We start from the raw sequence: 15,127 nt of genomic DNA on the forward strand, positions 1-15,127 counted from the left end.
CGAGGCGGAGACCAGAGAAGGCAAGGAGAAGAAGGCAAGGAGAAGAAGGCAGGGGAAAGAGTAAGGAAGACAGTGAGATGGAGAAGAACGAAGAAAGGAACCAACCAAAGAAAGGAAGAAACGAGAAGAAGTGAAAAACCAAAATGACCGCAAATATAGGCAGGCGCTAACTACCCCCCTTGAGGGGGAGGGACTCCTTTTAGTCGCCTCTTACGACAGGCAGGAATACCTCGGGCCTATTCTAACCCCCGGACCCGCAGGGGGGATCAGTTTCTGTGATAAGTTACCTTGTTTAATGTAAGAAGATTAATTCTTTTGAGTCAGCCATGACTACTTTCATTTCTTGTGGTTGTCCAACTTCTTTCTAATGATTTTACCTCTCCCTGTAATATTCCTTCATTCCTTGTTTCCTTATCCGCTGAAAGAACTCACATGGTACTTAAACCTATTCTAATCACCTGACACCTATAATGAGGAAACTGATTTTAACCTCCACAAATTCTTCCTTGACTTTACAGATATATTTGTGGGTACTGAAACACTTTACACACTCATCATTTTCACCACAGAAACATTTTCAGGAATGAGGTCTTATTCAGAAACATTAAAGAAACTCATGGAAAACTGCAAGGGCTAATGGTAATTCTTGTTATTGTTGATCACTTGCCCTTCACTTGACCAGAATTCATGCCATATTATGTAAATGAAATTGAAATAGCCTCTTGGTATTGAAATTGCCTTTCTATATTCAAGCACAATATCTGAACACTATGAAACGGCCCAATATTGTATCTTAGCAGTAGTATATTTTTTGAAATGTTAGTGACAGACTTAAGTAAGATTATAGAAAATCCCCAGATACCCAGGATAAAATAAAACTTCAAATTGTGGAATACTTGGACTCAAGGATGTAAACTCTGTGAAACTCTAACATTATATTAAACAGCTCTTGACTTGACCAGAATTTAAAAATATGACAGTGGTCTGTATTAAGTTAGATAAATTATTTCTTTGGAGAATTTGGTAAATAACAGCAGCTGAGCAGTAGAAGAGGAGCTGTCACTTTTTTCAAAATAGCTATTTTCTTCATATGTCCTGTGTATAACTCTGTATACAAAAATTATTTATGATACACAGATAGTGGCACAGATTTTATTTATCTGGACAAGTCACATTTTAGTTACGATTTTGCTTCACTTAGAGATGTACAATATATAAATAGACAACACAAAATCAACAAGTTTAGAAAAATTAGTAATTGAAAATCATGATTAACACCTCAAAGTTCCTTGATTTTATCTTTAAGCTATATTTACAAACATTACAAATATAACTGCTTCCTTTATTACAGTTGTTATGTTTGGTAAAAACAGTGAAAGTAACTAGCTAACCATGGTTACCTGAAAATATTTATCTTTATCATCCATAAGCAATATAATCAGAGCTAAGCTTCTTACAACACTTTCTCTCACTGTTTCTTCTTTATCCTCCAACAGCATTTGTTGCAACATAGAAAGCATTAAGGAGTTACGAATGGAACTCTGAAATCAAGTAAAACGTCTTGTAGTGTAAAACAGTTTTAAACAGTGTAATTGCTTATTAAATTATTTAGATCATTAAATTTATAATAAACAGTTTCAAATTATTCTGCCACTACATCTTGACGTTCTGTGGTTCACCCAAACTAAATAAAGTGTGTGCCTGGATGAGACAAAAGCACAGTTTTGAACTAAAAGATGTTGTGCTGCCAGTACATTAATTTCTCTAAATAATTAAAACTGTTTGGGTGCAGTAAAATACATTACAAAATGACAAGAAAAAACACCATTTACCATTAAAATAGGCTGAATGTTCCCACGAAGATGATACAAACTTTCAGAATTGGTGGAGAAGGGCAAAGGGCAAATTTATTAATATGAGCTACAGGATCTGGATCCAGCAAAGGGCAAGTTGAAACTTGGGGGGGGGGGGGGGGGGGGGGGGGGGGGGGGGGGGGGGGGAGTGCGGGCGAGGGCGGGGGAGCCGAGGGGGCGGGGGAGCCGAGGGGCGGAGCGAGGGGGGGGAGAGCGAGATCAGAATTTATGAGTTTATTATTGTTGACATTTTCTTAACTGATACCTAGAAACCTAGTAAGGTTTGAAACCAAATGCTGCAGCAGTTATGGATTGATTTAAGGTCCTACATAACCTCTTCTCTGACAGTCTGAAAACTGTTTTACTGCTATACTGAATGTAGTAATTACAATCCAAATTTCAGTATGATATACATTAAGAATATATATATGGTGAACTTTATCACAGTCTGTGAAGTTCAGCACTTTATTACCTAGTTGCCCATAAGATAGAACTGCATACTGATGATTATGAAGTTAATGTGAAATTAGAACCAAAGCCAGATATTTTGCAGAGTGGAGTCAAATGGGCCCCTGAAAGTATTGCTGGAAACAAGGCTAATGGACATGATGGAATTCCAGCAGAATTGTTCAGAATCTTTGTAAAGAATGCAATAAAAGTGTTGCATTCAATATGTCAGAAAGCATAGAGAATCCAACGGTGGCCAAAAGACTGGAAAATCTCAGTGTTCAGCCTCATTCTGAAGAAGGGAATTTCTAAACGCTGTTCAAATCACTGAATACACACATTTATCACACATGCTAGCAAAGCCATGCTTTAAATCTTACAAAATAGACTTTGCCAGTATACAGACTGAGAATGGTCAGAAGAACAAGCTGGATTACATACAGGAAGAGGGACCGGAGATCAAAGTGCCAACATCTGACAGATCATGGAGAAGGCAAGAGAATTCCTAAAAGATATGTATATCTGCTTTATTGATTATGCTAAAACCTTTGTCTATGTTGGTCACAAGTAATTAGGGGAACTACTCAAGAACATGCAAGTACCAGATCACCTCATTTACCTCAAACAGAATTTATACTCTGAACAAGAAGTCACTGTGAGAACCATACATGGAACAACTAAATAGGTCAAAGATACAGAAAGGAGCATCGCAAGGGTGCTTTATGTCACCTCATTTATTCAACCCGTACACTGAGCACGTAATGAGGAACATCAGGTTAAATGATAAAGAAAACAGAATTAAAATATCTGGGGTAAGTATAAATAACCTTAGATATGCAGACGATACCACACTGATGGTAGAAAGTGAAAAGAGTTAAATATCCTCCAACAGGTGTTGAAAGAAGAAAGTGCACAGACTGGTCTAAGGCTGAAAATTGAAAAAATGAAACTTAATGGCAACTTGACCTATTACTTCATGGAATATAGGAGGAGAAACAATGGAGACAGTTTCTAGGTTCAATTATGTCAGCTCCAAGATTTCTGCTGATGGTGACTGCATGCACAAAATCAGGAGACACTTGTTAGTTGATAAGCATGCAGAGTTCCTTTCCCAAGTATTGTTATGGTGTAGAAAGGTATGCGAATATCTATGAAGGAGTTGATAAGATTAAAAATTTCAGCAAAAGGAGCAAGTAGGAAGAAGTAAAAGTAGGAGACATATAGAAGGTGCCAACTATTTGGGCACTGAATAGTTGTCCTATCTGAAAACAGTGCTTAAAATCAAAGAAAGCTGTTTACTATATCATCATGTAATAATGAAAACTTACAGAAACATACGGTGCCAGTGCACTACAAGATTCTACAACCAAAAGCCGCCTTTCAATGTGTTTGTGGCTCAGCTGCTCCCAACACTGAGGAAGCACTTCTGTCTCCACAAGGGCTGGCCCTGAGCACTGTGCTATTGCCACCATGCCTGGAATAAATCACCACGTATTAACATACACAATGAGTGGTATGTAAGATATTTGTCACATCAGTTTACAGGAATTAATTTTGCAGTCACTGAATGTGGGTACAAAAAAATTGCTTTTGTACCGTCTAGGCATTGTAGGAGCATATCACACGAGCATTTACATTATTTTATAGAGCATTTATGTTACTTTGTACTATTTTATGTTTAACGTCCACCACTTAGAGAAAAATTGCCTATCAGAACATGACTTGATTTTGTGTGTTCATCTTATATACCTTTTCATTTTAGTTATGTTCTCTTGCCTCATGTGAGTTTTTGTCTATCAGTTTGTATAGATGACACATAATGATGTAGCTAAAATGCTGCAAAAACAGTTGTGCCTATAAATAAAGAACTTACAGTTAAAGAGTCAGACGACCTTACCTGCTGAGGTGGAGATAGGAGTTCCATGGAGTGGGTGGTATGGAAGAAAGAGCATCATGAAATCTACGAACCCAAAATGCCAAACATAATAAATGTGTTGCAACTGTTAATTATCAAGTTTAATATAGATCTGTTAAGTGAATTGAATCTCACTTCTTATTTATGTGGTGGAATGAATGAGAATCAGAAGTTAATATTCAGCAGCTGTATCTGTAGTCTGTAAAGGAGGTAAAATCTGAGCCAAGTTGGAGGAAGAAGGCACACAGATTCAGGGCACAGACTAACTGGACCCTGATTAATAATACTTAACTGTGATTGAATATTCAGTAAGCAACATTTTATATAAAAGGAGTGTTCAGGTGACAATTTATTTAAGTGTTTGGTGCTGACCTGGCAAAAAAAGTATACCAGTTTGATTACTTTAAAATGCTGAGATGTATCTGTTCTACCACCCGACAAGGTCATTTGTAGATAAAACACTATTTGTTTATAATCAAAGTCTGAAGGTTAATAAATCTAAGAACAAAAGAAGCAGAAATTAATCAAACAATAATACTGTGTAACAGACAATTATAACCGACAGATTTACAAGAGTTATAACTGGATTTTATTTGGCAAAAAGCTAAACATTTGCTTGAAACAATATACACTAACACACACAGCACTTATGTTGTCATATTTCCCAAAATAGAAGTTGCTGTGTTGTTGTACATTATTCTCTTATCTGTCATCAGAGTGCAAATGTGAAGCTTAAATGAAGGAATTACAACACAGTAGAGTGGCACAGTACATCCACTTGACAAAGGCAACTTGCAGACATCTGTATTGTTTTCAGTGTATCTGTACTGTAGCGGACTGACATTAAAGGCCACAGAGATCACACTGTCAACATCTTTGCAGTGAACTGTTACACTCCAATATGTTTTAATCACTTCATTATAACACCATATTTGCACTCAATAATGAGTCAGTGAATAACATATGACAACAAGGATACTTCTATTTAAGAAAATATGAATAAGTAATGCTACTTCTGTAGCCTGCAGATTCGTTAACCTCCAAACAATGACTTTACACAAATGCACAGTTTTACAGATAAATGACCTCCATGGATGCTAGAGCAGACATCTCCGATTTTAAAATAACTTTTATTCTGTTTTAGCCATTCAAGCTGGAGTACTTACTTTGTTATAACTTGCTCATGGAGCCAGTGATAGGTGGCCCTACAATTTAACATGCAATTTGAATCACAGGGTATCTCAGTATTACCCAAATACACAAACATCAAAGCATGCAGAGTGTGAAAGGCACAAACTTTGACAAACGAACACCACACAGTAATGAAATGTTAGGCCACTTCATTTGCACAAGCACGTTTTATAAGCAAATACAATTCTGAAATAAAAATAAAGCAGATACATTTGCCTTAGCAAACTTATTTCTACAAGAAGGCCTGTACTTTAACATACTTTTCTGTGTAATTCCCACACATATTGGCTCATTTATCGTACCATACAACAAAATTTGAAATACCACCATTGTAGAAATCTGCTGCCTGATTAGACACCCATTGTAATATAGTTTCAAATAAAGCTCACTTCTTGACAATTGAGGAAACTCATCACATGTCTAAATCTCATAAAGCAACTGGTCTCTCTCACATTTTTCAACTTTCTGCACCAAATCATCAGTAATGACTGGAGGTCTCTCACTTTGTTCCTCATTGTGAATCTCATACAGCGATCTTTGAAAGCTCTCAGCCATTACTGCACCATCTCATCACTCATAATGTTTTCTCCATACAGTTCACTGACCTGATGATGAATTTCAACCACTTTCACACACTTAGCACTAAAAAAACCAACCACAGTGCGTGTTTCAGTCAGCAGGATCCTCAACTGGAGGAGGTATATGAAAGCTAGTTGTGCAATATGTTAGTGCCTTAATATTGGTGGAAATTAAGCAGAAGAGTACAATGAAGTACTGGCTTTCATGTAAAAATAAAATTGCTATGGAAAGACTACTTGTCATATTTTTATTTCAAAATGGTACTTACTAAAAAAAACATGCCTTGTACTTTTTCACTTACCCACAAAGTGAACATGTTACACTGTATAATACTGAAAAAATGACATGTATGATTGCCTGCTTATTAGGCTAGAATTTAGTCACCACAGTGTGTCAATGCTCACAAAGTGTGGGAATCTGGAATGGTCTACAGCATCTGACAAATATTCATCATTAGTCACTTGACATCCACTGCTGGATAAAGGCATTCTCAATATTTTTCAATGCATTAGGATCTTCAGCAAAACAATTTCATGATGTTGCTGCATTTTGTCTAATTTCGTCTATCCACGTAACACCATATTGTCATGTCTTTTCTTATCTTGGGGAATGCAGCAAAGAACAATATTGGTCCATGTACCATCCATTCTTTCATTTGGCTACATTACCCGCCCATTGCTATTTCATATTCCAATACAGTCTGTTCCCTGATCCAGCAATTTGTTTTCCTGCCACTACTAGTAACCCTAAGGTGCAAAGTTCCAATTCTTGCATAAATAGTTTCACTATCATAAGTCAAAACCTGTAAAACAAACTTATTGTAAACTTCAAGCACAAAAATCAGCAATATTATCCAAAGGATAGGTTGCTACTCAACTTAAAGATGGCAGATCGAGTTGGAGAACAGCACAATGAAAAGATTGTTACACACTGAGCTTCCTGCCAAAGCCATCTTCAGAAAAGAAAGGAAAACACACACACACACACACACACACACACACACACACACACACACACAAGTAGGCACACCTAATGCAAGCATGACCACAGTCTCAAGGCCCTCCAGCCAGACTGTAACAGTCAAGTTGAATGAAAGTAGCAATACAGAGTGTGGCAGGGAAAGGGAAGTAACAGCAAGGTACAGGTGGGGGGATGTCTGGTGGAGCACACAGGAACTAGAAGGCACTAGGACAAGGCTGCTGTGTGCAACATTGGGACGCTGTGGTGGAGAGGGGAAGGTGGGAATGGGACATGAAAAATAAATGGAGCAGAGAGGGAGAAAAGGCCAGTGGGTGCATCGGCAGAGAGTGGCGTACATGAGAGTGAGGGGATGTGAATTAGGGGGAGGTGATAGGACAGAGGGGTTGGAAACTGTTGGGTGAAGAGTGTGGGGACAATAGGTTATCGTAAGTTGACATCAGGATAATTTCAGGAGCAGAGAATACGTTGTAAGGATAACTTCCTTCTCTGCAGTTCAGAAATCGGTGGCTGATGGGGGGATGCAGATGGCCCAAGTTGTGAAGCAGGCACTGAAATCAAGCATGTTATGTTCAACTGAATGTCGTACAACAGGGTGGTCACTTTGCTATAGGCCACAGTTCAGCAGTGGCCATTTACCCTGGTGGACAGCTGGTTGGTGGTCACATGAATATGAAAATCATTGCACAACTTTTGATTATTTCACCCTCATTGTGCACTATTCTCTGCCAACACACCCAAAAGTCTTTTCTTGTTCTCTGTTCCTCTCCTTTTCTGACCCCCCTCCCCTGCTACTGACCAACACTGTGCCTTGCATCCTTGTCCTGCCACCTTATAATCCCTGCATGCTCCAGCAGACAGCACTCTTCTTTCCCGACATCCATATCATGCTATCCCTACCCCTGCCCTACCACACTCTGTGGTGCTGTTTTCATTCAATGCGATAGTTGCAGTCTAGCCAAGGTGGCCAAAGATAGTGATGATGTGTGTGAGAGATATGCTTGCTTGTGTGAATGTGTGTCTTTTCCTTTCTTTTCTGATAAAGGCTTTAGCCAAAAGCTCAGCATGTGACAGTCTTTTCATAGTGAATGTCTGCAACTGAACATGCCATGTTTATGGTGAGTAGCAGTCTAGTCTCTTCATAGTATTATTGCTTTACAGATGACTCTGGAGCTAAGTTTTGAAAACAATATTTAGTTTATCACACTCTTTTCAGACCATTTCCAATCTTCTGTTTATTTTCTTTCCAATCCACCCTGCTGTTGTCTTCAACTGTCCTAAATATGAAAATTTGTCAACTGGTTCTATGACCTCAGTGTTTATTTTTAGTCTTCCCTTCTATGCTTCATTGTAGATTATTTTTGTCTTTTTATAGATGATTTTCAGATCTAATTTCAAACTTCCCCTATAAACTTATTCAAGGTTGAAGTTTAAATATGCATGAACATATGCATGAATGAATCAATTACTCAATAAATCAGTCAATGAAGGTATCAATCACTCTAATCAACTAAATGTCTAGAGAGAGAGAGAGAGAGAGAGAGAGAGAGAGAGAGAGAGAGAGAGAGAGAGAGAGAGAGAGAGAGACTGACCATTAAATCAATTAGCAGTGGGAAGTGACTAAACTACAGTAGGAACCTTGCTGGCTTCAGTTCCCATCATAAAAGTTTAATGATGGACACAGACAGCAGGTACTGCACATTTGACACTGTGCTCCACTGTAGACTTAACAAAGGTATGAGCATATGAAATAGGTTGCCTGATATGTGAATGTCTCAAAGATTTCATAAATAATAGAAACCAGTATGGTGTACTCGACAACAAAAGTTCATAAGACACAACAATATCAGCAGGAATGTCCCAGGGAAGTGTGATAGAACACTATTATTTTCTATATAAATAAACAATCTGGTCGACAGGGTGGGCAGCAGTCTACTGTTGTTTGCTGATGAAGCTGTGGTGAATGGGAAGGTGTGGAAGTTGAGTGACCATAGAAAGATACAAGATGACTTAGACAAATTAATAGGTGGCATGATGAATGGCAGCTAGCTCTAAATGTACAAAAATGTAAGTTAATTCTCATAAGTAGGACAAACATGCCTGTAATGTTTGGAAACAGCATTAGTAGTGTCCTGCTTGACACAACCATGTCATTTAAATATCTGGGCATAATGTTGCAAAGCAATATGAAATGAAACAAGAACATCAGGATTGCTGTAGGGAAGATGAATAGTTGAGGTGAGGTTACTGGACGAATTTAGGGAAAGTGTGGTTCATCTGTAAAGGAGACCGCATATAGGACACTAGAGCGACCTATTCTTGAATAGTGCTTGATTATTTGGTATCCAAAACACGTGAAATTAACTCTTACCATGCTAAGCGCTAGCTGCATGCCACTCCCTGTGCTCTGGCTGATTTCCAATAGTTTCATTAAACTTTCAATCGCTATAGAACGAGCTTAGTATGAAATACACAAAAAACTAAAAGTTCTTTTTGAAATGACATGGTTTCAATTTCATGTGGGGCAACATTCATGTATGTGGAAGATAAATCTTTTTGAGGAAATGATGAAGCTTATAGAATGAATGAATCATTTTTTGAAGTTTTGCATCTTTATCACATGCCACAGCAATTAAAAAGAAGATAAACAAGTTAACATCAATAATACATGTGCCAAAAACAAAGGTAAACAAATGAAAGAACACCATAGAAAATGTAACAGACAAACCACAACCAAACCTCCTTAGTTCCTGTGGTCTAGCACTTAAGTGATTGATTAAAAGCTTTAAAGAACCTACAGTTTCTAGTAGGAACAGTAAAATTATGTGTGAAATTCAAAATAACACTGAATACTGCACAAACATTACGGCAGCTGCATTTTCTTCTTTTCTGCACCCAACCTAATATTACAGCAGTTAAAGTAGGATATCGAAGCAATTCAGAAATGGAATGCCAGATTTGTTACCAGTTCGAACAACATGCAAGTGTTGCAGAGACGATTCAAAAACTCAAGTGGGAATCCCTGGAGAGAAGGTGACACTCTTTTCGAGCAACACTATTGAGAACATTTAGAGAACTGGCATTTAAAGCTGACTGCAGAACAATTCTACCTCCACCAACATACATTTCATGTCATGAACAGGGAGATAAGAAAAAGACATCTGTTAGATGGATGCGAAGGCCTGCTGTATATCCACTTTCAGTTGGATCATGTTATCATTGATGGTATGGTTATGCATGGTAGCTATAAGTGACAACCAGAGGTGCTAGCATTGCAGCATTTCAGGAAAATGTGTACAAAGTTTGGAAGGAGTGGAGAGGATCCAGTGAGAAATGGAAGCTTCAATTACTTTCACAATGTGTGCTTGAGTAGCTCAGCTGGAAAAGCACTACCCATGACAGACAAATTTCCCAAGCCACTGCACAATTTTAATTTGTCACACACAATCTAAAAAATGTATACTACACCAGAAATAAAAGAATGCAAATCCATGTCACAAAGTTCTTTATAATATGGAAGCCATCCAAATAACTGCTTGTTATGTGTATCTCCAATAGCCCACAAGAACAATGTTGGAAACAATTAACATTTATTTTCAACAAAGTGCTGATTTTTGTCTCTACAAAAAATATACAAATGATTCAAATGCGATTGATTCCTATAGGAATAATGGAAAATGTTTTCCAGAGTTTATCAGCCTTTAAGGCAAGAAACAGAATGAACTACAAAACTGTGATGATAGTAATATTCAAGAATACAAACTGAATAGTTGTATTCAAAGGAAGCAAGTCAGAACATGTAAGAAGAGGTTGAAAAACTAATGAACAAAATCAGGCATGCACTTATCTTTCATTATTTTTGGAGCTGATGTAAGAGTTACTGAAAATTTACTGACCTGCAATAATTGTTAACCTCTCTTCTTCATTAGGTTTTTTCTTCAGGTTGAACAACAGATTTAACAACTTATCTCTACTGTCTGCCTCTGGATGAAGCTGAATTGTCATGACTATAAGAGGTATTATTTCCTGTAAGTAAATGAGAAAAATATTTTTATTCAGTTCCACACTAACACATTATGGGCTAAAATTTCTATCATCATATGTAATAAGCATAATCGTTTACAAATAAATGTTTCTAGTACATCATGTCTTGCAGTGTGCGCATTTGTGAGTCTATTGTTGATGAAGGCCTTGGCCGAAAGCTTTAATTGTGAGAGTCTTTTTGTTGTGCCTATCTGCGACTCAGCATCTCCGCTTTAGGGTGGGTAACAACTTTCCTTCTCATAATATTGTTACGTTCCATCCTAGGTTTTCCACTGTTTGACTAAAATCAAATTGGTTACTTCAGAATCTTCCAAACTTCTGAATTAACTTTTAACAACAATGAAAATTTCTGGATGGAATAACACATAGAATAAATGAAAGGCAACCTCTCATCTGAAGCTACATGATATGTGGTGCAGAGATACCTGCATTAGAAAACAGTATTTACATAAGCTTTCGAGCTCTTGCTCAATTATTGATAGTTGTTGCCTGTCAGGTGGAGGTGGGGAAGGGGTACAGAAGGACACAAGAGGAAAGGAGTGGGACACAGGGCAGTATGAGGCAGAGCTTTCAACAGATGAATCAGTGGTTGCACGACAAGACAAAAGGTGTTCAGAGGGTAGAGCATTATCAGAGATAGAAAGGGGAAGAGGTGGAGGAGAGGAAAGTGAAGATGAAGAAGAAGGGAAAGGTTGGGGGCGGGGGTAGGAGGAGGGGGGGGGGGAGAGGGAGAGAGAGAGAAAAGATAAGGTGAGGCAGTGAGGAACATGTTAGCAGAGGTTTATGCCAGGGGTACTGTGAGAGCACAGGAAATGCTGGAGAGAGAATTCCCACCTGCATGGTTCAGAGAAATTAGTGCTGAAAGGGAGTATCCAAATGGCCCTTGCAGTGAAGCAGTGACTGTGTGTGAAAACAATGTATCAAATGTATTGTACTGCATATCCAGGTGCAGCTGTGAAATATGACTTCTACAGGCAGTATTTTCATGAAAAGTATAATTATAAGTTCTGCAGACCACAGATGGATGTTTGTTCTCTTTGTGAGGAGCTTAAAGTGAAATTAAAAAGTCCCCATCTCTGTGAAGCTTCAAAACTTGCAGCCAAGGGAGATTTGCAGAATCATCTTCGAAGGAATTGAAAGTTTTACACATCCGTGAAAGAAGCCAAGTCTCAGTGTTTTCAAAATGAAGAAATAGGTGCCATTGCTGCCTTTGACTATATGCAGAATTTGCCCTTACCAGAAATTCCTGTGCAAGAAGTATTTTATATGCGGCAACTATGGGTAAATGTGTTAAATATCCACAATTTAAAAGATGACAGCAACGTGGTCTATCTTTATCATGGGGGTGATAGAAGAAAAGGTGCAAATGAGGGGTGCACTTTTCTATACCACTACATTAAAAACTACGTTCCAGACACAATCAAGCATCTCAACCCGTTCTCAGATGGATGTACTGGACAAAACCAAAATCACACAATGGTGAGAATGTATAGGACTGACTACAGTTGGTAGATTTGAGTCAATCACCCACATGTTTCCTGAACATGGTCATTCATACCTACCATGTGATAGAAATTTTGGGGTATTCAAGAATAGAATAAAAAATTGGGAAAGAGTTTATATTGCAAAAGAATATGTTGAATTAATATCAAACAGCAGAAAAAATGTGGAAGTTCATGTTGCAGAGTGCACTGAAATCACTGATTTTGATAAATGGTGGCCTTCCTGTTTTATTAGGACTGTTATATCAAGGGAAATTGAAGATTTCGAAGACATAAGAGGCAGGCATTTTCTCTCTTAAAATTCAAGCAATTCAAGTACTGCAACAACAAGATTGGAGAGTTTGAAGCGTCTGTTTACATCAGCTCTCCTGTTATATACAGACTCTTTCTGGGAAAGTCATAGTTGCTGCCTTATTTTACCACACCATCTGAAAAGGTATACAAGAACAAAAGTTCCCATAAACTTCAAAAAGATACAGGACATTGGAAAGTTAGTGAAATATGTCCCTCACGATGCAATGGAATTTTATGAGAACATTCTAAAGTGGACAATTATCGGAACTCTGAGTGAATCTTTCTGTCACTAATAGTTATATGTGTGTGTTTCTTCATGAATTTAAATTATATTCAGTCATAGTAATAATACATTTTGTAATTAATATTACTGTTGTCCATTAATATGTATTCAACAAACACATGATTAATATACCATATTAAATTTATTAATCAATACAGGTTGTGAATTTACTAGTAACTGCAGGGTGAAAAGCATTAAGTCCATTTTTTAAAAACAAAAATAAATGTGGATGAAACATTCAAATTGTATTTTCACTAACAAAAATTACATTCTAATAAATTATTTTATAGATAATAGAAGTTAAATCAATATTTATTTGGCTTAGATACATCTATACAGTCTTTTCCTTCTCCTGAAAAATTGTGAAAATTGACTTGAGGCCTTTCAGCTCTGACCGATTCAATTGTCAAACTGACTCATTCCACACCTTAGCAAAAAGTCACCAAACAAGTAAATAGCTAACTAGTTTTGTTTAAAAAAAATCAACTGAAAATTACAAATACTGAAAAAGATGTTCTCTATGATATTATACCCTGAGGAAACACAAAATAGATGTTCTTATTTACATACCTCACGTTTGTTAAGAATAATGTTTGGTATGACACGTGGCAATGTCTGTCCTAACACAGGAAGTAAATAATCACTTAAATTGTCTTTCTCTGGTATCTCTGCCAGTAACGGCTGGCTCTCATGCTGTTTTGATGTATCCACAAAACAGCGCACTAACACTTCCTTTCGAAATGCAGGTGGTAATGACCTAGAATGAGAAATACATATTATTAAATAGGTGGCTTATCCTTGTACAAGTTGCTTACAGCCACAAAAGAGAGCAAATTTAAAATTCACAGGAAAAAGAGAGAGAGAGAGAGAGAGAAAGAGAGAGAGAGAGAGAGAAGGTAGCTTAATACCTGTATTTTGGACCTACAAGTCAGGGGTAAGTGATGTTGAAAGTCCATGATGATGACAATGAGACACAAATACAAGATTACGGAAGAGAAAGAACTGTTCAACCTTAAGCCACAACTAATAGATACAATTCCAAGAAATGCATGACAACTTGATTGTACTGAAGTTCATAAATTGATTCCTACTGGATATGGTTCTAAACCATCATCCAGGGAAATGGAAGAAACAACATGACTTATACATGCCACAGTTGAATGCCATACTACAGTATAAATTACAACAATTACCAAATGCTCACAGGGGGTCAATGTGACTCACTCAACTAGGACAGAAAGACTGAATCATTGAGTGAAGAGATGACCGTCAAAATTAAAAAAAAAAAACAAAGAAACAAACAATTGGGATCGTATAAATACAACATGACAAAGCTCAGGAATACAGAAACAGCAAAGCAATAACTTAACTGAATCTTTGAATCACCCCTCAGTTCAGAACTCATTTCCATAGGCATTCATTCAAAAAATACCAATGTAGGTTCCTAGCACAGCGTACTACTTAAGTGTGATTGTCCAACATAATCCTGTTCATGTACAGTGCATGGTTCTAGTGCGTCTGAACTGTTATGAATGACTATGGAAATTATAGAACAATCTGGTGCCAGCACATGTGTTACTCCTCACAGAAAACTCCAATGATACTCGATTATTGCCAAGGCCATGAATCATCTGGTTCTAAACAGCAAACAAAAACAAATCTGAAATATTAAACTGCATTTAAAAATACTTTACTACCACCTGACCACTGCAAAAACACATAAATGAGTCCATTTAAATAAGCTCTCCTAGTATTTAAACCACTCTAAGTAAACCAAGCATCATGCCCCGAGTAAAATTTATAGGGTGACAATTATTGAACTATATGAAATAAAATCGTCATAACTTCTGAACGGTTCATGTTAAGACATTCAAACTGCACAGTTGGCCATGGAGCATGATGGGAATTAGTATGCGCATTATGGTTTGGTCTAGCAACAAAGTCCACTTCCATTTGGATGCATTTGTCAATAAGCAAAATCGGTGCATTTGGGGGACTGATAATCCGCATTTCGTGATTGAGAAGTCTCTTCACCCTCAAT

General features: G+C 37.4%; 1 protein-coding gene across 1 annotated transcript in view; it reads right to left on the reverse strand.

The window, feature by feature from the left end:
• The window catches only part of LOC126475452 (RAB11-binding protein RELCH homolog), a 120,633-nt gene that overhangs the window by 77,895 nt on the left and 27,611 nt on the right, over window positions 1-15,127 (reverse strand). The window contains exons 6-9 of the mRNA XM_050103326.1: window positions 13,657-13,843; window positions 10,860-10,989; window positions 3,629-3,774; window positions 1,401-1,541 (exon numbers count right to left, since the gene is read on the reverse strand). Of these exons, the coding sequence (XP_049959283.1) occupies window positions 1,401-1,541; window positions 3,629-3,774; window positions 10,860-10,989; window positions 13,657-13,843 (604 nt within the window). The remainder of the gene's footprint in view (window positions 1-1,400; window positions 1,542-3,628; window positions 3,775-10,859; window positions 10,990-13,656; window positions 13,844-15,127) is intronic.

The sequence above is a fragment of the Schistocerca serialis genome, chromosome 4 (assembly GCF_023864345.2).
Source record: "Schistocerca serialis cubense isolate TAMUIC-IGC-003099 chromosome 4, iqSchSeri2.2, whole genome shotgun sequence".
Classification (NCBI taxonomy): domain Eukaryota; kingdom Metazoa; phylum Arthropoda; class Insecta; order Orthoptera; family Acrididae; genus Schistocerca; species Schistocerca serialis.